This window comes from Mustela erminea, chromosome 4 (genome assembly GCF_009829155.1).
Source record: "Mustela erminea isolate mMusErm1 chromosome 4, mMusErm1.Pri, whole genome shotgun sequence".
Classification (NCBI taxonomy): Eukaryota; Metazoa; Chordata; class Mammalia; order Carnivora; family Mustelidae; genus Mustela; species Mustela erminea.
Window position 1 is genome coordinate 30879024 of NC_045617.1, and position 26272 is coordinate 30905295.

Genomic DNA, 26272 nt, shown 5'->3' on the forward strand with positions numbered 1-26272 from the left:
CAGTACTTACTTAAATAATGTTATCCGTCATATCCTTTCTACTTATTGTAATTTTTTAATCAAAATGATCTGTATTTAGTTTTGAATTCATCATTTATGTACGAATTTTGTATTATTATTATTATTATTACAAATGCTGAATATAGCATAATTACAAAAGCTGAGTATTTCTTTCAAAGAGCTGTCACATTCATTACCTAGTTTGCTCCTTTGATAGCTCTGTATGAGGGTGAGGGCAGGGATTTTCTAGGTGAGGAAACTGACATCATATGCCATATGCCAATAAGTGGGGAAGCCAGGATTAAAGCCTGGGGTATTGACTCCTACTGTATGCCAGGTTTCTCTGTATGAAGGTGGTGGGCAGAGGTAGTTGCAGGGGAGAAAATATCTGGTAGAGAGGGATGGATTTAAATGGGTGAGGCCTGTGTTCAGCCCACCCACCGTCCAGATAAGCTTTCATCTGATCTCATGATAGAAAATTAAAAAGCTGTTTCTCTGTTGCTGCTTCATAAATATGTACAGATATTGACAATATAGTGGTTTAAATTTAGCAATGCTCTTTTCTTAGTCACATTCAATTAAAAATATATCTTTCCCCCCCTGTCTCACTAAGGACATTTTCATTTTATAAGAAAAAAATGTGGCCTGCAAACATTTCAGTTTCTCGCTGAGTTCCTTGCCTTTAGTTTACATAGATACATTCTTGCTATTCCTAAGTATTTCATTTCTGCAACCAGATTTAAGATTTTATGTTTTTGTTAAATGTGTTAAAACAAACGTCAGTGGATTGGCAAGCTAAATCATCCTTTTCATCAGAGAAGACACAAATGACCTCCCATGGCAATGGGGTATTTCCTAAATAGTGTTCCGCTTTTGAGGTTCCTGGGTGGCTCAGTGGATTAAAGCCTCTGCCTTTAGCTCAGGTCATGATCCCACCATCCTGGGATTGAGCCCCACATCAGACTCTCTGCTCTGCAGGGAGCCTGTTCCTCACCCCGCCTTCCCCCCCCATACCTCCCCACCTACTTGTGATCTGTTAAATAAATAAATAAAATATATATTTTTAAAAAGTAGTGTGTGTGTATATATATATATATATATGTATATATATACTAGTAGTGTATATATATATATATTTTTTTTTATATATATTTTTAAAAATTTGAGGGAAAATGGCAGAAAATGGTGTCTCCTGGGGATTCTGTTGGTGGAGGGAGGCTTGGGATGCAGAGCCTCCCAGCATAAGTGAGTCATTCTTGGCCCTTTGGCAATGCTGCTACTGGGCTGCTTCCCTCTCCCCAGGCTTCTCTGGCCTCCATTCCTTTCTTTGTTCTTGCCCTGCCTGACCTGGAGGGCGCTGAGTCACAGGACCTCTTCTTTAAAAGATTCCTATGGGGAGGCCCTTGGTATGTGCTAAATGACCAGCCTGACCACTCTTCTCTGGCTGTTGGGGCAGAAAGCGTTCTGATGGTTGCTTCTTATCATGGAACAACATGGTCATTAACTTCCTGAAGGCAGGGATATACATGTGATTGCAAATGGACAAATGCAAATGAAGCTTTACTGGTACTCCTGAGAAGTATGTTTTCATCTTCTGACTTCATTTATCTGACTTCACAGTTTGTTTCGTGAACACTGTTATGTTGATTCAAGGTGTGTGTATGTATGTGTGTGTGTGGGTGGGTGGATTATGCATGTCTTGATGATTTAGTAAGAGGTTGTTACTTATTTCCATGTATCCAATGCTTTCCTGTTTGTTCTCACGGGCTTGTGGCATCTTTCCAGGTGAGCAGGTAGTGATAGAAAATTCATCTGGGTTGAAGTGCCAGTGTCTATGCCTCAGTAGTCCTGCAGAAAGGATTGGTTAGAGTTTAGATGAAACCTGGAAATGTCTGAGTGCTTATCGGTAGAGGAATTTCATTCTGGAATTCCGTTCTGTCTTGAGGGGGTAACTTCTCCACTTCCTTCTCCTGCCTCAGGCATTCTGAGGTCTAGGGAGCTGGCAGGGGTGAGAAAGGTGGTCCATGGTGTTGGCAGGGCAAGGGGGGTGGTGAGAAGAGAACTTACTTTTATGGGGCATTGACAATGCTTAGGGTCTGGCCGAGGCTGGACCATCTGTTTACCATCTGTGACTTTTACTCTGGAAGGTTATATTGCAGTTGGATTGTGATTTTGTTTTTATAAAATCCCACAGTATCATTGGAAGCAACCTGCAAGGGAAAGGCATGGGCTTTGGTCTCAGATGTATCTGGGTTTGAATATGCTTTGCTGCGTTATAGCTACGAGACTCTGAGCACAGCTCTACTCCTTTGAGCCTCATTTTCCCCATCCGTGCAATGGGGATATTTTTACTCACCTTTTAAGGACTGAGGAAAATTAAATAAAATAATGTATATATACAGCACAGAACCTGGCAGAAAGCAGATGCTCAAAATAACTGTTGTTATCAGCTCTTGCCAATTATGTGATGTCAGCTGAAAAAGTTTGAAAAGGGAGGAGTGGTTCCCTTTTTAACTTGAATTGCTATATCTTCAAATTCACAAATATGTTTATCTTCCTTCCCCTCCCCAGTTCCTCAAGACACACATGTCCAAGTGTTGCGCTCTTTGTGGGTGATGGTTTCTATAGTTTGGTTAAACTCACCCTGTTTTTCATTGCTGTCGTTATGTATTCTACAGGGAGCTGAGCTTTGTGCTTGGAGGGAAGGAAGCCAATATTTATTGAGCACCTTATTTGTCCCAGGCAAAGTGGAAGGTGCATTACAGGGAAAAAGAAGGTTCTAGGAACCTAGCTTTTATCAAATTTCTAAAGTTAATTTAGTTGGAACCAATATTTGCCAACTTTACCAATGTCAGTAGTTATAATTTAAAGTGATTAAAACATGCAGTACTGGCCTTTTTGATGGTGTCCAGTAGAATGTTTGTAAATTTCCTTTAATCTGTATGGCCTGGGTTTGATTAAATCAAGTGTTTCAGAGAGTATGCCAGAGTGCAATGATTTGTTGCATGAATATACGAAGCAGAGGTCTTAGCATCTCTTGAGGAGTTTAAAATTTAGTTGGAAAAGTAGAAGAGTTCCATTTAAGTATTTAAGAACTCAGATTAGTACAGTTGGAAATGATACCCTTGGGCTATTTGTTGAGAGCACAGAATTCAGAGAAGCTTGAATGGTGGAGCTACCAGAGAAGGAGTAGAAAGTAGGGGCGGAAGGAGAGGTGCGGTCTTTTGAGATGGAACAGTGACAGCATCTTTGTCTCATTGTTCTTTTTTCCATGAACGTTATAGCACAATTAGTATTATTACTCTTCAAATTAGCTTCAGTGCTTGTCTCACTGTTCTTATCTGTGCTGGGTTTTCTTTCCTCCTCTTACCTTTTTGCCCTCAACTTTTTTGTTGGAACTGAGTATGTTTCATCTGGATTGGAAACTATTTTCTCTAAGCCTCTTACTTTTCTCAAATTAGTGCTAGCATATATTTTGAACATGTTCACCCAGCCTTAGTAATACTGTATGTGTGTGTGTGTGTGTGTGTGTGTGTGTGTGTGTATATATGTCTAGCATACGTATATATATGCCTGTATATATACAGGCATATAACACAGTTTTTAACATTTTAAGAGATGTCAGTATTCTGAATGGAAAGTGGAATCTTATTGAAACAAATACACAGTATTGCCACATGTATAATGGTCATATTTTAAAAATCATTTGTAGAAAAAAAATGTGAGGTATACATTAGGACAATGAACATCCGCAGAATGGATGAGAGAGAGGTGCAAAGAACCTGATTCTTTCGTTCCAGATTCGCAGGGCCAGAAGGCCTCCTTTGTCCTGTGTTTGACATCATAATCATAATGTTATTAGAATATGATGCAGTCTAAATCCTAGGCTTTTTAGAATGTTTTAACCCTGATAACCGTAGGGATATTTTACAAGGTACTTGTAATATGTTTTACAAGGTACTTGCAAAACGTATTATGAAATGAGCTATCTCTACTGTATTATGCAACATAGCTTAGTAGTTAAGAGCTTGGGTTATGGGTCTATTGCTTATTCAAATTCCAGTGCTGCTATTGGCTATCTCTGTGACTGTGAGCAAATTGCTTAACTTTTTTGTCTTGTTAATTTTTTAATCTGTAAAATGTGGGTAATAATAATAATATCTAGTTCATAGAGTCATTGTGAACATTAAATGAGAAAACGTGTGAGGTTCTTGGCTCTGCGCCTGACACAGAGTAACATCAAGTAAATATGAATTATTAGGGTGGTTGCTTCAGCGAAATTAAGTAAAATAATTTTTGGTTTGCCAGTAAACACAAAATAAATGCCTGTGATCCTTTGGGCTGAAGGAGGGAAAGCACGAGTCTTAGGAAGGCAGAGTTTTGCCCAAGAATGAGAAATCCCCAATCGTGCTGATCCATCTGGAATGGATTGTTAGATCCTACTTCAGATGATTAGGACTAGTAAGCCTTTAAGCATTCATAAATGTTTTCTTGAGCACCTATTATGTGCCAGGCATTGTGCCAAGTTCTGGGGATATCAAAATGAATGAGACAGTACCTGCTGTTAAAAGAAATAAGCACAAGTACAAGGTCTATTCCAGCTTGATTTCCCTATAGGCTTGCTGAGGATGGATTCATTCCTGGAGTGAGGGAAGCGCTTCCATTCACAATTAGAAGAAAGCCCCAAATGCCTTGGCACTGTTAAGGTCACCTGGGGAATAAGCTTGGAGGAGTGGTCAGACTCCCCTTGGTTAGGTGGTGGGGAGGGAGTGGAGGCAGTGAGAGGGGCTGAGCCCCTGGGGAGGGCTGTGCATGTGTGCCTTCAAGAGAGATCTTGATTGGCTGCAGGGTAGGGAGTCCATCTCAACTCTGACAAAAACACTGTTGCCTAAGGTGGATCCTGAGTATCTCATTTTGTCAGCCCGAGAGAGCAGTTGTGTGTGCCAAGCTGATTTTTAACCTGTTGCAATGATATTGAGCTGTTTTTTGTTCTGCTTTGAATGGAGTTTTTCAGTATTTTGTGGGGTTGACTCCTAATAGGATTAGGAATCTTACTGAGTTTTAAATGGAAGAATCACATTAGAGTCAAAATAGTCTTTGCAGATTTATTACATTAAAAAAAGTTTCTAATAATCTTAGGTCTTGGTAATATTTTTAACTTTCCTTTTGTAAGGAGTAATTCCCAAGCATTGCTGCCCTGCCCTGGAAAGACTATGTGATTGTCAGCTGCAAGCGAAGGCGGGGTGGGAAGATGCTCTCTTTGTTGTCATACTTAGAAAGGTCAGGGGGTAAGAAGGACTTACATTCAGGAGGCTGCTGCTTTATGCCAGATGCTCAGAGAAGCCAAGTAACTTAGCCAACACAACACAGCTACTGAGTTGACATGCTAACCCAGAGACAGGACTCCAGGGCCCACCTGATTTCCTCTTTGGCATGTGTTTAAGTTGGTAACCTTGTACTAAGGTGGACCATATGAGGGGCGCCTGGGTGGCTCAGTGGGTTAAAGCCTCTGCCTTCAGCTCAGGTCATGATCCCAGGGTCCTGGGATAGAGCCCCTCATCGAGCTCTCTGCTCAGCATGGAGCCTGCTTCCCTCTCTCTCTCTGCCTGCCTCTCTGCCTACTTGTGATCTCTGTCTGTCAAATAAATAAATAAATAAATAAATCTTAAAAAAAAAAAAGGTGGACCATATGTAATTGCCATTTCTTTACATTTAAAGCGGTCTAATATTGGCAGTTTCTTATGATTCCACCTAATATTTGGGAAGTAATAAGACACTTTGAAGAGCTTTTGCAAAAGTCTGTGGATAGTTCACTAAAAGAGTTCAATATGGGGTCTCCACCAAGTGACCTAATAGCTTCACAGAAGTTTTGATGTACTCAGAACCCAGTCAGCTACCACGCCATGTGCTTAATCCCTGGGTCGGACCTTACGTCCCCTTCGCCAGTTTAGGCATCAATAGTTATGACCTTTCCACAGAACAGCAACACATACCCAGAGAACACTATTTTATTTGGAACATCTAATATTTTACCAGGACTCAAATGGGCCTTGCTGTCTTTACTGGAATGATATTTTCCCTTTGATCGATTGTTAAATGAATAGAGACCATGAAAGGATCTCTCTCTCTCTTTCTCTTTTTCCTGGGGATTTCTTGTTCAAACAGAATTTGTTGTATCCACATCAGTAAAGCCGTGCTAATATGGGCTGCTGGCCAGATCGTGGAAATAGCCTCATTATATTGAACTGGATGTCATAATGGTCCCCATTAAGGTGGGATTCTCTCTATGTTTGTACTTTTAAACCCAAGTCCCTTGCCACTTTTTACATCTCTCTGAGAATAGCAACATTCTCTGGTAATACAATCTGAGAATGTGCTGCCTCTTGCCTCCTCCTACTGAAAACCATTACAAAAATAGAATCCCTGGTTCTGAGCATTTTTAGGGGTTTGTAGCTTGGTGCTGTTCCTCAGTCATTCATTTTACTGTCTGCACTCGTGATGACTATAAAGTGTTCCGGTGGCTGAAGGTAAGAACCCATGAGATTTACTTCTTTCGACACTCCCATTAATTGATATTGGTGTCCAAATATATGACAGGAAAAGAGCAGGGTTTTTTTTTTTTTTTTTTTGACACAAACCAAATGAAACACAAGTTTTTTCATTTTAATTTTTATAAGCTGTTCAGAGGCTAAGACTGTTGAAAGACAAAGCATTTCTATTAGCTGTTGAAATTTTACTGTAGTCCTGGCAAAGTGAAGCATTTGTTGTGCTGGATTTGGGTAATGGAACCCTGCAGGATTCCAGCTCAGGAATGCTGGAAGGATGAAGCCCACAAAGCAAAGGGCAGAGTGAGTGTCAATTTCATTCCTCCAATTACAGCAGTTAAAGAAATAACAAAATGCAGGGTAACATTTTATTGTGAGGGCTAATTGAAAATCAGGGGGAAATATTTAGGTATGCTATGTTATCATCTCTTTTCTATTTGTGTCTCTTCCCAGTTGACTCAATAGGACCTTCATTATGAACAAATCTCTATCATTAGCATTAGCTGAATTTTTGTTGTTATGATTAAGAGGATGGTAAGAAGTGTTGTAGAGTGTAGTCCTTCCTTTAGCAAATGGGACAGTTCTTGCATTCACACAGCAAGTCTTTCCCCAGTGCCCTATGGGTGCCAAGGTCTTTAGGAGGGTTGTAGTGTGACCAAGACTGACACGGTCCTTAACCTCATGGTGGATAAATTTTAGTAGGAAGAAACAGATAGTACCAATAAACAAATAAATATGTCCTATAATGTCAGGAAATGAAAGAATTAGGCAGGACAAGGAGATGGTGGTGGTAGAGAAGGCCTCTCTGAAGACTCCTGAAAGAAGGGAAGGAGGTAGCCATGCTGATACCAGTAAGAAGAGCATTCTCAGCCATGGGAAGCAAATGCAAAAGCCTTGGGGTAGAAACCAGCTAGGTGAGTAAGTCAATGAATGAGGTCACTGTAGCTGGAGCAGAGAAAGGGAGGGGAGGGGCATAAGAAGTTGATGTTAGAATAGGCAGGGTCAGACCATGCTGGGTCTTAAAGGCTTTGGGAAGTCACTGGAGTTTTGAGCAGAGGCATGGCATGGCATGAACTAATTTAAACTATGAAAAGGTCACCTGGCTGATGTGGCAAATAAGCTTTGGGAAAAGTGGAGGGTAGAGAGAGGGAGACTAGTTAGGAAATGATTGCCATTGCCTTGGTGAGGGAAGATGATGGCTTGAAAGAGGAGGTAGTGATGGAGGGTCAGATTTGGGATGTGTTGAAGGTAGACAAATGGGATTTGCAGATGAACTCTATAGAAGTTGGGAAAAAAATAAGGAGTCAAGGACAGCATCTACGTTTTTAGCCTGAGCAGCTTGGGTGAATGGTGGGTGGGAAGGAGCAGATTCACGGACAGAGGCAACAAGCAAGAGTTGTGTGGGGGCCTATTTAGAGATGCCTGTCATTCATTTGAGTGGAGATGTCAGGCAGGCAGTTGGATCTGGGTGCCGTGGAGCGGGGAGGTCTGGCTGGAGATGGGGGTTGGTCATCAATGTGTAAGATTTAAAGCCAGCAAGAGAGCACGAGATCCCTGGAGAGTGAGCTGTAACTGAGACGCAGCCTGAAGTCCAAGCCCTGTAGCTCTCCAGTGTTGTGGGATCTGCAGGAGCAGGTAGTGTCCCCAGAGGAGGCTGAAAGGAAGCAAACCGGGATGGGGTGGGAACAGTCTGGTGAGATGCGCGGTAAGGCTGGGCCCTGGGGAAGGCGGGAAGTTTGTCTTTGGAGTGTCCCCTCCCTTTACAGTGGTTTTCCATCTTCTCTGTGGGAATTTTATCTGATTTCTTTTGTTTTTCTTATCCCATATAACAACTGCCCCAGTTTTCCAATATGGTCCCCTGACTGGCAGCACGGGCACCCCCCAGGAGCTTGTTAAACATGCAAATTGCGGGCTCCACCCTAGACCTACAAATCAGAAACTCTAAGGGGTGGGGCTCAGCGAGCTGAGTTTGAAGGAACTCTTCAGGGGCTTCTGGTGCATGAAGTTTGAGAACTACTGCTGTAAAGAAAGTAGTCGGTAAATGGAACCAATGAAAAATCACAGATGAGACTTGACTCTTTTAACCTTTTCTGAGCTCTCTGTCTAAAGGCAAAGAGGTAAATATCTAACAGTAGATTTTAGGCATAAAACAATGGGCCATTCTTGGGACTTCTTTGTGGGGGCCAAGGAAATTTTTCAAGCCCTACAATTCATAAATGAAGGCAGATGCCTATTGTATCTCTGGTAATGAACTCTATGGATAACTATATAGTCTGTGTAGTATTATATAAGCTCTCTGAGTCCAAATATGAAGGCAATGAAAATTTGGGCATTTTGGTGGGCGATCCAAAATCTCTAGAGATAATTCAGAACTTATTTTGTTTGAACACTTATTTCGTTTAAAGTTGTTTATTTTTTAAAGATTTACTTATTTATTTAAATTATTTTTATTAACATTATTTGCCCCAGGGGTATAAGTCTGTGAATCATCAGGCTTACACATTTCACAGCACTCATCATAGCACATACCTTCCCCAATGTAAGATTTATTTATTTTACAGAGAGAGAGAGAGAATGTACAAGAAGGGGGGAGGGGTAAGGAGAGAGGGAGACAGAATCCTCAAGCAGAGTCCCCACAGAGACTGGAGCCCCTTGCAGGGCTGCTCCTGGGGCTTGACTTGGGACCCTGAGATCATGACCTGCGTTGAAATCAAGAGTCAACTGCTCAACGAACTGAGCCACCCAGGCGTCCCTGATTAAAGTTGTTTAAACACTACCAGACAGTTTTAAATAATACCTCATCAGCAAGACATATAATAATAATAATAATAATAATAATAATAATAATAATAATGGCAGAACATTCATTGAATTGTGAATTTTTATTCATAAAATACACCTCAAATTTATTTTAGCAATTTAAATAATAGAGTTTTATGTATATTTAGTCAAGCATTACAGTAGTAAGGGCTTAGGGAGATTAGAAATAAATGAATCCAATTAAAGAACACGTCTGTGAGATTTGATATGTCATAGGTATGAATGAACTGTTTGCACAGCAACTGTAAAGAAACCGTTAATGATTAACTACCTAGAAGAGGTTTAATCAAGAATAAATGCTATAGGACATATTTTAAAATATTTAAGTTAAACAAATGAAGATTTGTGCATTTGAAAACATCGCATCATGCCATCATTTTTGCTGTGTCTTTTCCTGGGGAGTTCAAAGTCTAAGGTTCTGCTTTTCTTTTATCTACAGACATGCCAGTTCCTTTGTGCTGTGCAGAAAAGGGCAGAGCTCTCAATGGTGCCATGAGGTTTAGCCTTGTGGGGTCTCTCCACAAAGTGTGGGGAGTTGGGGACCCTCTGGTCTTGAATATAGAATGCAAATTTCCCAGTGTTGTGGAAGATTATTTCTTCGTGATCACATGGACTTTTTCTGTTCCAGGAGTTTGTGTGAAGTTGAAAATAGGAGGTGTGCTCTTTTTACTCTTTCTGCCAGGGGGTTAGTTATAGGGTTTAGGAAGGACCTTTGTAAGGGTCAGAAGTGGGTGAGAAAGCTATTCCTGTGGAGAATAGAACCTCAACGAAATATAACTTGTTAGGTGGTGGGTTCCCCTATTACTTCTCTATCTTAGGTATTGACAAAATTCTAAAGGAAACACACACTTGAAAAGCGTCAGCTTAGTAAAAGGACAATGAAGGTGAGGGGGATGGGCACAGAGGGTGAGAAGGAGGAATGGAAAGACATGGAAAGCTGGGGCCAGAATACCTTGTATGCGTCTTATTTTCTATTTGGGAACATTTTTAAAAGTAAGAAAAACTCGGCTGGTATTAGTATTTTCTTTCTTTGTATTTGACCCCCCGCCTCCCCAGAAGAGGGCTAAAATTAGTGGTGTTGATTATAGAAAAGGAGACTGGCATTTTAAAATTTATGCCTTTGGTAAAAGAGACAGCACATTTTGCACTGAATTGTTTGGATCTAACTTTAAAAGACCAATACCTCCCTACCTGCCCCTCAACCCTGGCCCAACTTGGAGAAAATAAGAAACAAAAAAGCTGTAAGATCAATAGAATTTGGAACTTAGTTCTGTAGGATATAGTACACCTAAAACTTCACTAGCTCTAGATGTAGAATAGATTTCTGAGCATAAAAAATTAAGTTTTTCAGAACAAAAAATGTGGTCCCCAAAGTAGGGTTTTCTTCATTTAAACCATGATAAATATGCCATCTATAACTCACAGGAAGCTGAACTTTTTTAAGAAACTACATGGCAAGACTTTCTTTTTTTTCAATTATAAGCAATAATTTAGGTTATATTCTCCAAAGAAGGAAACATAGTCATAGAGTTCACATGAAGGTCTTCAGAGACAGATAATTCTGTAAGGTAGGAAGGGTGGAAAATAGATCAGAAAGTACATGAAATGTATAGGCACTGAGAGAGCATATGGACATTTGGACATTTTAAAATTATAAATGGTGTTCATGAGAAGCTGAACCTGTGGGAGAAGAACCTGTGGTGTTGTCCCTCCCATAATTTAATATTACTCACAACGAAGAAATCCTGGAAATACAAGGAAGAATAATTGGGGAACCATTTCAATACGAGGTGGGAGTGCCTGGTTTGCCTCAATTAGAGTTTCTTTTTCATGAACTCTTTTTTGATTATGAAAGTGATACATATTTACTATAGAAAGAATGAAGATAATACGGAGAGGTATAAAGGGAAGGTAAATAACATCTTTAACCTATTTTCCAGATAGTCACTGTTAACATTTTGATTTTTTTGTTTCACCCATACGTGTATGTAAATCCATGCATATTGGTACATGTTAACTTAAAAAGAGATAATTTTTCACTTTATCATTAGTATTTTTCATATCATTAGAATAAAAAAAATTGATGCCTGCATAATATCTTATCACATGGGTAGACCATAATTAAGTAATGGTTCTATTGTTGCTTTTTATTTACTTATTTACAATTAAATATAAGAAATTATGCTAAGTACCCTTGTATATAGACTTTTGATGCTTATCTCTGACTAGTTTCATAAGATATATTCCTAGAAGTTGAATTACTGGATTTAAGAAATGAACATTCTTAAGACTCTTTTTTTTTTTTTTTAAAGATTTTATTTACTTATTTGACGGAGAGACAGAGACACAGTAAGAGAGGGAACACAGGCAGGGGGAGTGGCAGTTGGTGAAGCAGGCTTCTCCTGGAGCAGAGAGCCCAATACAGGGCTGGATCCCAGAGCCCTGGGATCATGACCTGAGCCAAAGGCAGACGTTTAACAACTGAGCCACCCAGGTGTCCTATTCTTAAGATTCTTGATAAACACTTATGGTTTACTCTTTTTAGCATTAGCATATAAGAATGCTCCTTTACTTCACCTTGTCTTCATTGAGATTTTAGTGTCATTAAAATAAAATCTTTGTCGATTTGAGAGAGAGAAGTGACAAAAAATCTGAAAGCTACCTTAATTCATATAGGTTTTTACAAGTGGGCTAAAGTTTAAAAAAATTGTTCCTCAGCAATTTGTAGATTGTTTACATCCTTTTCATATTTTTCTATTTCAGAGATATTGTATTATCAATTTGTAGAAGTTATTTCTCTGGGGGTTTAAAGTACTATTCCTCCACACTCCTTCAGTACAGTTGTAATAGTTCCAAATAAATGGTTAAAGATAAAACCAAGTTAGCATTTTAGTTTAAGTATCACATATGCCATGCCTGAACCACAACTTGACCAAAAAATCAGTGCATTTTCTTAATCTGCATAATGCCAAAACAATAGCATGATTTGTTTCTTTAATTTAGGATCTCACAGAATATCAGGATGATCATTATTATTTATAATCTTGGAGTTTAAAAATCCCTCACATAAACTTACTTACTTAGTAGGTATTTTTTTCTTGTTTATGTAGAAAGATTTGCCAGTTTTTTAAAATTTTGGTCATTTGGATTTAAGATAAATAAAAGTTTATTGCATTGAGAATTATTTTGTTAATCAGTTGCGAGAGAGCATCTGCTCTCTGTAAGATATGGCACTAGACAGTAAACGGAGACTATCATAAGAGAAAGAATTTAAGAGATTGTTGTCTGATACACTATTTGCCACACTGTGTGACAGGAACTAGATGTGCGTTAGAGACCGTGTGAGCGTTAGAGACCGTGGCCGGCGTAGGCGCTGAGGGAGGAAGCAGGAAATCACTGTGGCCTCTGTAGGTAAAGAAACAATGTTTATTCTTCCGGTCCATGGACAGGGAATGGTACAGATGCATGTTGTGGCGGGTCTGGACTTAGCTATATTTCAACTTGTTGTCATGGGTTTGTACAGAGGTTTTCCATAATCTCTGTTGTGAGGATGGTTGACTTTGCTCCATCTCACCAAACTATTACAGTTTTTTACTGCTTCTTAGTTATTATTTGCCTCTTATTTACACCCCCTGTCTTTCCTTCTTGAAATTACAGTGTGAGGGTAGACTTTGTGCCTACGCCATCCCTCCCTCTTGTCGTGCCATCCTCTCCATAGCATGTTGGAGGAGACCTACAAAATAGAGGAGAAAGATGTTTCTAGGCAGAGGCAGTGTTTATGTAAAACCAAAGACTTTCGGGGAACTACTGAAATCACCAGAGCAAATGGAGAAAACCACAAGGAGCAAACACAAATCCACTTATTAGTATGAGACTATTATATTTCCAAGGGTGCCTTAGCCTAATTTCCCAGCAGATGTCTTCGTTTGTGAGCCTCTCACAGTATGGAATCCTCCTTATCGGCTCTCTCTGCTGGGCTCCATGGGAGCCTGAAAATGAAACATAAACTAGGTCTCTCTACTGCAGAGGTTTACCCAGTGGCCGGGCAGTAACTCTGCCAGAATATAAAGAAGGTCATGCACTTCGTGTGACAGTGATTCGAGAATCCAATTAAAAAGTTTAGTGTAAGACGCAGTCGTTCCAACTTAATCTGATCACACTTTAATGCAATCCTCTGCTAATTGTAGTCAGCGCCTTGGAGCCAAATCAATTGTATGTCTCTGTTTCCACGTTTTCCTCCGTAATTTGATCACCTTCAGCTGGTTTTTTTTTGTTTTGTTTTGTTTTTTTTTTAATAGCTCAATTGGGAAATCTGGCAACATCTTTTAAGAATAGCCACATAACATAAAGCCAGCAGAGACACTTCAGAATGTCCAGCTTCAAAAGTGACATGACAGCAGCAAAAAGTCACTTGTCTACAATGGAAATGCACTAGGAGATGGCAGAGTTGAAGAGGAAAGGTTCTTGGGAAGAATCTTGACTCACCACGAACTGAGAAAATGCTGCTGATTCCTTATCTGTACAATCACTGCAACTCACTTGAAGTTGGCAAATATAGTCATGCTGCTGTTGGCGCCATGGACACCAGTCTCCCAGTCAAAATGATAGAAATTATATTAATGCATTTCTCTGAAGCTAAAAGTACCTCTTAATGGTGAAGAGAGACCTCTTGTTTGCTTTGCAAGGGCATCACACTGAGGTCCCCTATGGCAAGTTGGCACTTACCTCGTGAGTGGTCATGGCATATCGCTGAAGGCCAGGAAGGCCAATGATGCAAAAATGGCCCCTTTTATTCTATTGGAATTTGAGTAATTCCAAATATGTACATGGCTATTATAAAGTTTAGAGTAGACTCAGATGGTTAATTCTGCAAATTGAATGATTTCTGACTGTCCATAATGGAATAAGAGGATTACTTTGGTCTGTGCAAATATGAGTGAGATTGACAAGCTGCAAGTCCTAGTGATTGCAAATTACCCATTTCACATTGCTTTTGGAGCCAGGGTACCGGAGGATGTCTGCAGCTCTAGTACAAGTCACTCAACGGAGAAAAACAAAAAACAAAAAACAAATGTAAATTGGTATCAATAGCCATTTTGAAAAAATATGCCCAAGGGCATATGCCCACAGTTCCTCTTTTGATATGCCCATTGTATCCTGGAGAACAGCGTGAGCTGCCCTCGTGAGGGGAGCCTGTGGAGTCCTGAATATGGTCTATGTGGCACTTTTCAGGAAAGCTTTACAAGTAGAGTAGGGCTGTGTCCTGTCCCTCCTTTACTAAAGTCACCTAAGTCTAATTCCTCACTGTACTCATTCCAGAGTCCCAGGGTTGTGCACCCAAGTATTTTATTTTGTCTTGCTCCACAGGGGAACATTGAACGGCTTTGCTAACTGTGGTGTGTGTGTGTATGTGTGTGTGCGTGCATGTGCACACGTGTGTGTGTGTGTGTGCGTGCGCACACGTGTGTGTGTGTGTGTGTGTGTGTAAGAGAGTGAAAGAGAGAGAGAGACAGGGAGAGATACCAGAATGTGCCTCACTGCTGAGGGGGTGGGGCGTCTGGGTTTGGAGGAGGGACATGGAACTCATAATGTGATTCCCATCAGCAACTAGACCTTTAATCTATACAAATGAAATGCTCCAATTTAATAGAATTCTAAAAGTAAAACAAATGCTTTGTTCTTAGTGAATCTGTCATTCAGAGCTGCTCTTGGCAGCACATCAACTGTACTTGAAATGTCTTTAAGTGGGTATTTTTTTATTGTGCTTTTCATCTTAACACATCTTTGAGTTGTTAGAGGAATAGGAAGGCTGAGTTCCTCTCAGTGTATCAGGTCTGTGCTACTCTCAAGACCCCATTTGCTTACTCAGCAGCAAAGAGCTTACCTTCATGAGTATTTTGGCCGTACTGCAATAGAGCTTAGAGACTAAGAAGCAACAGAACAAATTAATGTGAGTTAGAGGTAGAGAGGAAAGAAATACGGCATGAGGAGATGTTTGTAATAAGGTGTATTATAATCACTACCAAAGCGGAACTATTGTTTTGGGGAAGTCAGGTGCCAAAAAGCACCACAAAGTATGGAAGTAAAGAAGTAATACTTACTGTTTGTTGGGCATTTACTATGTCCTAGGCATTGTGCTATGAGCTTTCCATATAATTCTCTAAACCTTAGCATATCCATTGCTATGAGTTATAAAGAGGAAATTGAGGTCTAGATGGGTTGTCACACAGTAAGTGGCTCAAACCATGGTCCACCTGACCTCATGATATTTTTGTTATTTTTGGTGGATTCTTTATGGTCTTTTTAGATGAACAGCAAAATATTGACATTTTTATTTATCAAAGGTATTTGCATAACTCTTCTTATATTTTTTAGCATTTTCATGTGACTCTGTAGAATTTCAAGTCCTTTATCTGTTTTGAATTTTTATTTAAGCCTATCTGGAGTATTTCTATCATTGGAAACTAGGCAAAAACTTAGGGAAGACTTCTTCAGTAGTTGAGATGCATACTTCCAGTGCCTGATAGTGTATATGAGAGAAATGAATCCTTGTTTGCTCTCTGCTTATTGCCGTGAAGTCTCTGTGCTGAAATGTTGCATTAAAAGTGTGTTTTAAATTATTGTGTAATACCCCAAATTTTCAGGGGTGCAAGGTTTTTGCTATCAGTCTGGGTCCTGTCAGGCAGAGACTGAATGGATAGACCAACACTCACTTGACACAGGAGATGCCCAAGCATAGGAGCTCTACCTCCTGTCAGAGCCCACCTTGCTCACTGTCACATGCATGTGATCTCAGGGAAGATGGTCAGAGACTCACAGCCCAGAAGGTTCTTTTCTAACAGAGATATATTGTTGGGCTGTTGGTCATTAATAGTCACTGAGGAAAAGAGTCCTGTCTGAGTTGCATCTTCATCTTCTTCCTCTTCCAGATGTGTGAAATATTATGCAGTTGACATTGGAACATAGCAAAATGTCTCTTGACTCTTGCCCTCTAGGAACTTGGAACCCCGAGGAATGATTAGATATTATCGCTTGAAAAATAAGGTTGGAGGAGGAAAAGGGTATTTTCTGGTCCCCTCCCTACTTCCTGCAGGAACTGGCCTTGGTGTCTTCTTCCTGAGCACAGCAACTTAGTCCTTCTGTTCATTGATATCTCCCCAGGACCTCCACAGAGATACTCAGTAAACGTGTATTGAAGGAATGAATGGGGTTAGCAGTTGGGAAGGGCTTCAGAGGCAAGTAGGATTTAAGATAGTTCTTCATTAGAGGAGTTCTATAGGTATGTGTTGGAGGAGGAAGAGAGGAAAGTATAAGGTTAGTTTGGGGAGAACAATTTTGGGTGAAGTGAAGAGCTGATGAAGGAAAATTTTCATATATTGTCAGAAAAATAGGTGGGAACCACATCTCTAAATTTCAATTTAGAAACTGAATTTCTGACCAAGAAGTGCAAAGAGTCTGTGTTGTGTGTTTTCCTTGGGACATGATTAGAGTAATAAAGCACATCAGTCGTATGATTCAACTTCCCAAGCCTGGAATACATATCGCATGCCCACCTTCTAATTTTTTTTGCTTGCGTAGGATAATTTTTTTTTTAACTTGCCCTGAGTAAATGGACTATTTGATATAAAGTCATTGTAATTTGCTGACATATACCACTATACTGTAGTTTGTGGCCATGCTATTATTGAACCTATTTTAGCTGATTTCTATCAGGTATAATAGGTAGATAGATATTTCTATCTATGTATTTATTTATATATTTATATATATTTGTCTCTCTATATATTTCTATATATGTATATTCTATATATTTCTATTCCTTGTCACTCATCACTTGCTTGAATTTTCCTTTGCCTTTGCCTGATCTCTCTGTAGAAGAATAGGGAAAAGGAAGAGAAGGTAAATGAATATTTGCTGATCTCTGGAAATCTACCAATCACTTTAACATTTTGAACTTTATTAGTTTATTACATTTAATATACCTACCTTAATCCAAAGAGTATTAAAAATGCATGTAAATTTTTTTTAGAAAAGTGAACCCATTAGATAAAAGGAAAAATAAAAGAAGAAAAATAAAAGAAGTCAGTATTGCACAAAAATGCCTGCCCTGAGGTCTTTGTATACTTGTTAGAGGTGGTTACAAATCAGATTTGGGGCTCAGAGCTTTTTGACTTCCAGTGGAATGGGGGAAACATGATGGGTTATATGCTTCACGGTGTCTGTGAGATAAATCAGTTTCCCAGGAGCAGTCCAACTAGTTCTGGAACCTGAAAGGGAGCTCTCCCATGGGTCCTCATAAAGGAGACTAAGAAACATTTTATTTTGGCTGCCAGTGGGAAGGGTTGATATCTTCTTGTGGAAACTGAGGAGTCAGTCAAGATTCTCTCTCCTGACGCGGTCTGAGGTGATAACTGTGGGCAGGGCAACCTATCATCTTCAGTCCCTAAATACCTCAAGCCATACCTTTGTAATGAGCTCTCCAAGATATACTCTTTATCCTCTTCACATCGCAGTCTGCAGTTATTAGGTTTCATATTTGTTTACCGTGTCTTCTTAGAAATAGATTCTAATCTGTGGAAGGGCAAGGACTCTAGGCTGCTTACTCATTCTTCATCTCCACATAGCACAAAGCCTGGTATATATTAGGAGCTTAATAAATATTTATTGAAGATAGAGTGGAAAGAACTGGTGGTAAAATGTACCCAAATGTAACTGAATTAGTTAGCCTGTTAAAAGGGAATTTTAACTACTTATAAGCCTAGTTTCACTGGTTTGCTAGCTATAAAAATACTAGGAATGTTTACCACAATGATTGATCTTGGAACAGTTGACATTCTTCTTGCCAATAATCAGATAGCATCAGATGGCCAGTTGTCTGTTGAATTCACCCTACACAGAAAATCTGGTAGAGTAGATTTTATAATCTATACCTCACCGATGAGGACACAAAAGCTCAGAGAAGTTGAATTATGGATTTATTTTCTACTTATAATCAAAAATGTATTTTAAAATCAAGACCTTTTCGTGAGTATATCATATAATTTGGCTGTGGTATATGGGGCAGCTACCTCTGTATACATTAGTTAAATGTTAGGCATTTCTAAAATAATCAAGGTGTTTGTGGCAACCAGTTATATGGCTCATTTTTGCTGGCTTTTTAAAAAAAATATGGATTACTGCCATTCCTGGGGAGAGAACACATGCACCCATTTCCTGTGGTGGCAGATTCAGCGCTGTGTCCTCTCACTCCACAGGGACACAGAATACAAAGGATTGCAGCTCTCCCTGGATCAGATCTCAGCCTCTAAACCAGCCTTCTCCTACACCAGCAGTTCCACCCCTACCATGACTGACAACAGGAAGGGGGCCAAGTCCAGGCTCTCCAGCTCAAAGTCAAAATCCAGAACTTCCCCATATCCTCAGGTAGGTGCACTGCCATTTTGCAACTTTCTTTTCTTGTTTGTGTGTGGGGGTACCTTGGTTTGGTCTCAAAGTTGAGGAAGTATTAACACAGCTTGGAATTCATTATCTGGTTGTAATAAATTTAAAACTTCCATGTAAAGCTTTCTAAAACTATCTTCTTCCACTCTTCTCCTTTTAAAATAACTATGCTAGTAAAAATTTGAAATGATCTTGTGGTTTGCTGCTTTTATACGGAGATCGTGAGAGTCTCAGTTGCAGTTGGAGCCATAACTCTGTTTTTTCGAGGTGATTGATCCTGACCGAAAAGATGTAGCCGGCATAGCAAAATGTGGAAAACAAGAGCTTAACGTGGTCAAATTGATTCTTAGGATAGGAACCGAAGTAGAGGAAAATGAAAAGGTGGAGGCCAAGAATCAAGGCTGCGTCTTGTCATGAGATGTGTGCATGTGAGGACTATCTGGGGAAGGAGGGAAGTAGAATCTACCAGATGGCAGGAATGGTAGGAAAAGCAACTCTCTTCTCATCTTGACAAAGTGGTGAGCTGATGAGACCCAGATGAGGTACTCTAGTAATACTGCAAGGCACAGGATGAGTCTGTGCTCTTGGAAAGAAAAATATTATTTTTCTGATCAGTCAGTCTTAGAAACTAGACTCTACCAAGATACCTACACAACTGTCTCCTGGCCTGAAAGAAGTGGGATAGAATTGGGGATTCTCTACTCCTCGAATCTTAGGTCCATCTCACCTCTATCCTTTTCCTTAAGGTGCCACATCACTCGAGTAACTCAGGAGAAGATTCCTAGGCTTATATAAAGCCAAACTGGATTTGGAGTTATTTTGTCAAAGTGGTCTCTAGTGTTTATGTTTTAAATATAGTTTTTAAACTAAACATGGCCATCTACTGGTTATAGAAACTGTTATGGCCTTACTTATCAGAGCGATATTACTCTGTTTTCTACAAATGTGTATACTATGTGAGGAAATGTCATTCATTGAACTCATGGTTACTAAGAAGCTACTATTTGCTAGATTATTTTAGCAGCTTGGTATATAAAGATGAGAAGATCATGGCCCCAAAAGATTTATGTCACACAATTTAAAATCTCCCACAGAAGGCTGGATCTCTTTGCTCTGACAAAAGGGAGGGAGTTGATATGTGATACCTAGACAGTTTTCAGTGTACACCCTCTGTTATGAGGACTGAGCACTTTACTTAAAAAGTACATTTTAGTTAAAGTCACCATGGAGGAGGAGTTGCTTCTTTTTATTGAACATCTGAGAAGCTTTTATTATTACAATCTTGTACCTTGGGGAAAAATTTTACTGCTCTTTTTATTACTTGGAAGTATCGACTATGCCTTTGGGTAATTTTATCCTTAAATAAACAGGAATGTTGAACACATAGATGAAAGAAGAATTTAAATTAGGAAATACTATGTTAAGAAGGCATTTATCTGTTGTTATACAGAAATTAAGCCATAAAATATCTCCCAATTGGACTTCCCCAAACTCACTAATTCTGTTCTTTCAGTCACAGCTCTAATATATAAAATTTCTATTAGTTTGCTCTAATGGTAGACTGCTCATTTTTTAAAGATTGATTAATTGATTGATTTCAGAGAAAAAGAGAGAGAACACGCTTGAGTTGGGGGGAAGGCAGAGGGAGAGAGAATCTTAAGCGTGCCCTATGCCCAGGATGGACCCCAATGTGGGGCTCGATCTCACAACCCTGAGATCATGACCTGAGCTGAAATCACAAGTTGGACATTTAACCAACTGAGCCCCCCAGGCACCCCTAGATGACTCATTTTTAAAAAAATGTTGTAACTGCCATTAGACTGCTCTTTGTACATGTGGTCATATGTGGAGGAGGAGTTAATTTGAAAGTTATATAAGTTTCCTAGTTTATTTTAATTTTTTAGAAGATTTTATTTATTTGAGAGACAGAGAGAGAGAGAGAAAACCCTTGCAGGAGCAGAGGGAAGCAGCAGAGGGAATGGGAGAAACAGGCTCCCTGCTGAGCAGGGAGTCCGAGGAGGAGCTCAATCCCAGGACCCTGGAATCATGATCTGAACTGAAGGCAGAGGCTTTAACCCACTGAGCCACCCAGATGCCCCACATGTTCTCTAGTTTAAAAAAAATACAGAAGATTGTCTACCTTGGACTGGCTGCCTCTGCCTTTGGTAACTCCTCTATATAAATTCTCCAACCTACCAAGGTTGACCCATAGGTAGGGACATCTCTATGCCTCTATTTAGCAGGAACAAGGTACAAAAGATAAGACCTTCCACTCTCAAGAACCTTAAAGATTTAAGGGTCAAAATTGTTTAGAGGGGGAATGATGTGGATAACAAAGGCAAGAAAAAAAATGTAGATAAAATTATATTTCCTTATAACCTGCAACCCACAGACAAATACTTGAGGCTGGTAGAATAGACATTGCTCTAGGAAGCTCCACTCTTAATATTCATGCTTTGCTAAGAGGGAAAACAAGTCTTAGCTTGACAATAGTAAGGCCTCCAGGATCCTGTGCATCTTCTTTAGCATATGAATATTCTTTTGGAAACTTCCCTTTTTCTTTACCTTCCTCAACTCCAACTTATATAATCAATTGCTCCTCATGACCCCAGTGCAGACTTTTCCGTCCACGAGTCCTGTCCCCATGCTATAATAAAAACACCTTTTGTACCAGAAAAAAAATAATAATACAGAAGAGTGAAACGTAGGGAGAAAAAAACAAAAACAAAAAACACCTCTATTCCGTTATTTTCCCTCTCTGAAATCGTGATTTCTTCTGGAAATATTCTAGGGTGTATAAAGATCATGCACATGCCCACACATGTGTCCATATAGGATTTCTCTTGATGTTTGTGTGTCCATTTTTGTGGTTAGTACTTATATATATGTAGCCCTTAGAACTTGGCTCTGTGTCTCATTTGAAATCACACAGGGGGCACCTGGGTGGCTCAGTGGGTTAAAGCCTCTGCCTTTGGTTCAGGTTGTGATCCCAGGGTCTTGGGATCGAGCCCCTCATTGGGCTCTCTGCTCAGTGGGGAGCCTCCTTCCTCCTCCTCTCTCTCTCTCTGTCTGCCTCTCTGCCTACTTGTGATCTGTCTGTCAAATTAATAAATAATAATAAAAAAATCTTTGAAATCACACAGGCATGAATTAAGTTTACTTAACATATATGTGCCTGGTAAAGGTTATTTTTTAATTGTGTTTACTTTAGACAATTGTGGTGCTAAGTCAATCATTAACTGAGTTCCTACTATATGGGCTACTAATATGTAGAGATCAGAAGTGGAACACACTGCCTTTGCTTTCAAGAAGCCACTCCTATAGACAGATGAGGGAACAGGCATCTGTAGGGAATTGTCATGGGGTGAGCAGAAGGCACTCTGGGGGCACATTGGCAAAGCATGAAATCTAGGGCAAACTCCTCACTGTATCTTCTGGAAGAAAGCAATTGGGTAGCATCATCTTGAATTCCAAACCCTTAGAAATGTTAAAGAAAAAAAATTAGCTACTCAGAAGTCCCATTTGTTTCAAATTGTCCTTATATTATACTTAACCTTTAATTTTCGTGCATCACTGCTATTACATGTCCTTGACTCAGTAGATGCTTGCTGATCCCCTGCATTGGAAAGATGCTTTGGTGGCCATTGTGGTGAATGAGGGTAGGGGTTGGGTGAAATTTGCTAAAATATAAAAAAGTGGTATAAGAAATGTCCTTAAGCTTTACAGGACAGCTGAAATGATCATTTACACTTTAGAATCAGTACTGCATAGGAGAGAGATGGTGTACACAAAGGGCTTTATGAGTGGGCTCAGCTGCAGGGACAGTAGCCTGGATGACTGGGGAAGTCATTGTGCCTGACCTGGCTTTGAGAATTGGGTTCAGGTGTACAGCCGTAAGGAAAGGATGAGGACACTTCAGAAGACCAAGATTATGAAGAAATGGCGGAGACGCATTGTGACTGGAACTGGAGCCAAGTGGGGAAGATTTTCGTCCCTGTGGTTGAGGACTAGGGATGATACATTGGGAAACGTTGGTTGGTTCCAAGTATCTGCCTGGCCAAGGAATTTCGAATTTGTTTTGCGGAGAGTGAGTAGAGGTTTTTGAACAGGAAATGAGGGCATTAAGGTGGTTGAAGCAAGGCAGACTCCTCATGTGAAGAGCCGTGGCATGCATCGTGAAGGTCTGAACTAAAGTTCTCTACAGAGGTAAAAGACCTTAGAGAAGAAGAATGGATGAAATCCTTTTTATCCTTGGCTGCTTGCACCAATTCTCCTTATAGAGTTATTTTGATCATTAAAGCTTTATCTTGAAATTATACTTTTAAAGATTTTATTTATTATTTGACAGACAGAGAGGCAGGGAGAGATAGAGAGAGAGAAGCACGCTCCCTGCTGAGAAGAGAGTCCGATGTGGGGCTCGATCCCAGGACCCTGGGATCATGACCTGAGTCAAAGGCAGAGGCTTTAACCCCCTGAGCCACCCAGGTGCCCCTGGAAATTATACTTTAAAGCTTATTTTTTTGTAGTCAATGACAAACTCATAGTGACTATTCCTTCATAGATTAATAGATCCATAATAAATGCATTTTTGGTTCCTAAAGGACCAAGCTTTTGTGTTTAAAGATTTCATTTATTTATTTGACAGACAGAGATCACAAGTAGGCAGAGAGAGAAAGAGAGGAGGAAGCTGGCTCCCTGCTGAGCAGAGAGCTGGATGCGAGCCTCAACCCCAGAACCCTGGGACCATGACTGGAGCCAAAGGCAGGGCCTTAACCCACTGAGCCACTCAGGGAACCCAAGCTTTTGTGTTTAGTTTTGAATACTTCTGCCCCTTTTCTCAAAAATAAAAAGAAAATCTTTTCTGTTATTTCATGGTTACATGCTTTTAGCGTGCAAATTCTTTTCATTAGAATTTTTAAGAGGCAGTTTCCAGAGCAAAGCTGAGCTCACATGGTACGTCTTGCTCCTCTTATTAGTTATGTAAATGGTGATTTAAATGATTCTATCAATGTTATTTATTAGGCTCTTTGCTCTATGATACGTTGGACATATCTAGAAATCTCTCAAAAATGTCTGCTGAATGGCAAATAGTAACACTGCTTTTGGAATTATTTAGGCACCCTTCTTTGAACATGTGAGACATGCACAAATTGTAATTTGCTGTCACACCCAGTTTGCAGTAATAGATGAACCTTCAGGTCCCTTCCTGATATGAGATGCTCTTGGGAATGATTTTAGACTTGATTATATTATAGCCACTTAATGAATGACTCAATCACCTTTGTACCTCTATGCATTACTCAGGACAAGAAAGGTTAAAACAGAATTGTTTTTGAATGGTTTTGGAAAAATTGTCATCGGCACTATTATAGTTGATTTCCGAAGACTCTGCACAGAGTTATTGTGCTTTTCTATATTAAGGCAAAACTGTTAAAGCCTGGGGATACATTATGACAGTTGTATTTTATTGTTCCTGGATTTATGTTCATGAAAATAGCAACTTGTTTTTATAGTTCTGTTGAATCAGAAATGTTGAGCTTGTAGAATCTATTTTTCAGACCTTACCTATTAACAATTGCTACAATATTTTTCACCTGTCTTTATGGAGGGAGTCATGGTTACTTTAATATTGTCGGATGTTATCTTGCTATGGTTTAATCATGTCAATCATGAATAATTTGCCTTCCTATTCCATAGCCCCCAACCCCCATTCTACCTCCTGATTCCAGTTTCCTTTAAAACTTCTCATTATGGCATGTTTATAGTTGTTAGGTTTATTGTAGATAGTGCGTGCCCTCTTACTTTATTGCATATTCCTGCCCTCCTCTTGCTTTTTCCCTAGTCAGCAATAACCAATACACCATGTAATTCTGTAATAACAGTGCATGCAAAAGACTGCTTGTGTTTCTGAAATCTGAAAGTATTTAATCACTTGCTGCAGACACACTGTACCACTTTCAGGTTTTACTCCACATCTGTTACCTTAAATAATCCTACAGAACCCTCTTAATTTTCACTGCCAGCAATCTGGCTTCCTTTTGGTGAAGGTAAAATCTCTCTTTCTACAAAGGTTCTTTCTGGCCTCAAAAGTACACCAGTGACTGCTATGCTAAAAGCCTAACATCTTAAGTTCCAGAAAAGAGAAAGACCAAGGATTTTTCAAGTATAGTACTTTTATGACTATCAGGATAGACATATTCTCATTTCATGTTTATATGTAGTATGAAAACATGTAATTCTTGATCACTAACCACAAGAGAAGTTTTTAATGCATCTTTCAAATAAATGAGGTTATCTTTTCAGGAATTTTTGTACTGTATAGACTTGCTTATATTTTCTGGCCATGTATGAACTTGAAATTAGTCTCTTTGTCCTACAGAAATGTCAGAAGAATTATTAGAGTGGTCCTTTGTGGTCTTTCAAAACCATCTTCATAAATGAAACTCTGAGTATTATTTTAGAAAAGATTCTGCTCAGTAAGAAGAGATCTCTGTGTTATGGGCTTGTTCTTTGGTTTTTACTAACTCTTATATTTAGGTAAATAACTATTATGTGCACTACAGTGCTAAAGATGGGTCCTTAAGGAACCATGTGCATGGTCTTGTTGGGAGGCAAGGCAACATTTTAGAGAGGAATTGTAAGACATGTTCAGTTGTGGGACCTCAAGGCCACAGCTTCAGCCTTTTAGTTCTCTTGGCACATGGTTGAGTCAGGGGCACCATGTGTCCAGGATTAATGCATGGATGAGCCATGTAGGGGAGGTAGAGAAAGAAATAGGGCAAAGATGAGATGTATTAAGTTCTGGGATATATTCTTTGCCCCAGAGGGCTTACAGATTCATTGGGGGGAGATAAAAACGTAATGATAATTTTTTTTAAAGAAAAAAAAAAAAAAAACCATGAGGAATAGCATGGAGGACATTAGGACAAGGAAGGGAAAAACGAAGGGGGAGAAATCAGAGTGGGAGACTATGGACTCTGGAAAACAAAGTGAGAGTTTTAGAAGGGAGTGGGGTAGGGGATGGGTTAGCCCTGTGATGGCTATTAAGAAAGGCAGGGATTGCATGGAGCACTGGGTGTTATACAGAAACAGTGAGTCATGGAATACTACATCAAAAACTAATGACGTATTATAAGCTGACATAACAATAATTAAAAAAAAAAGAAACAAAGCAAGAGATGAACATAGGGGAAGGGAAGGAAAAATAGAATAAGATGAAAATGGATAGGGAGGGGCACCTGGGTGGCGCAGTGGGTTAAGCCTCTGCCTTCGGCTCAGGTCATGATCCCAGGGTCCTGGGATCAAGCCCCGCATCGGGCTCTCTGCTCAGTAGGGAGCCTGCTTCCTCCTCTCTCTCCGCCTGCCTCTCTGCCTACTTGTGATCTCTGCCTGTCAAATAAATAAAAAGAATCTTAAAAAAAAAAAAAGAAAATAGATAGGGAGGCAAACCATTTAGATGCTGAGCT

The 26272-nt window shown here is 39.7% G+C and overlaps 1 protein-coding gene across 2 annotated transcripts in view; it reads left to right on the top strand.

Moving 5' to 3' along the window:
• SIM1 (SIM bHLH transcription factor 1) overlaps positions 1-26272 on the top strand; it is a 72601-nt gene that overhangs the window by 22803 nt on the left and 23526 nt on the right. For both annotated transcript variants that reach the window (XM_032338964.1, XM_032338965.1), the window contains exon 10: positions 18620-18788. In XM_032338964.1, coding sequence (XP_032194855.1) covers positions 18620-18788 — 169 coding nt within the window. The remainder of the gene's footprint in view (positions 1-18619; positions 18789-26272) is intronic.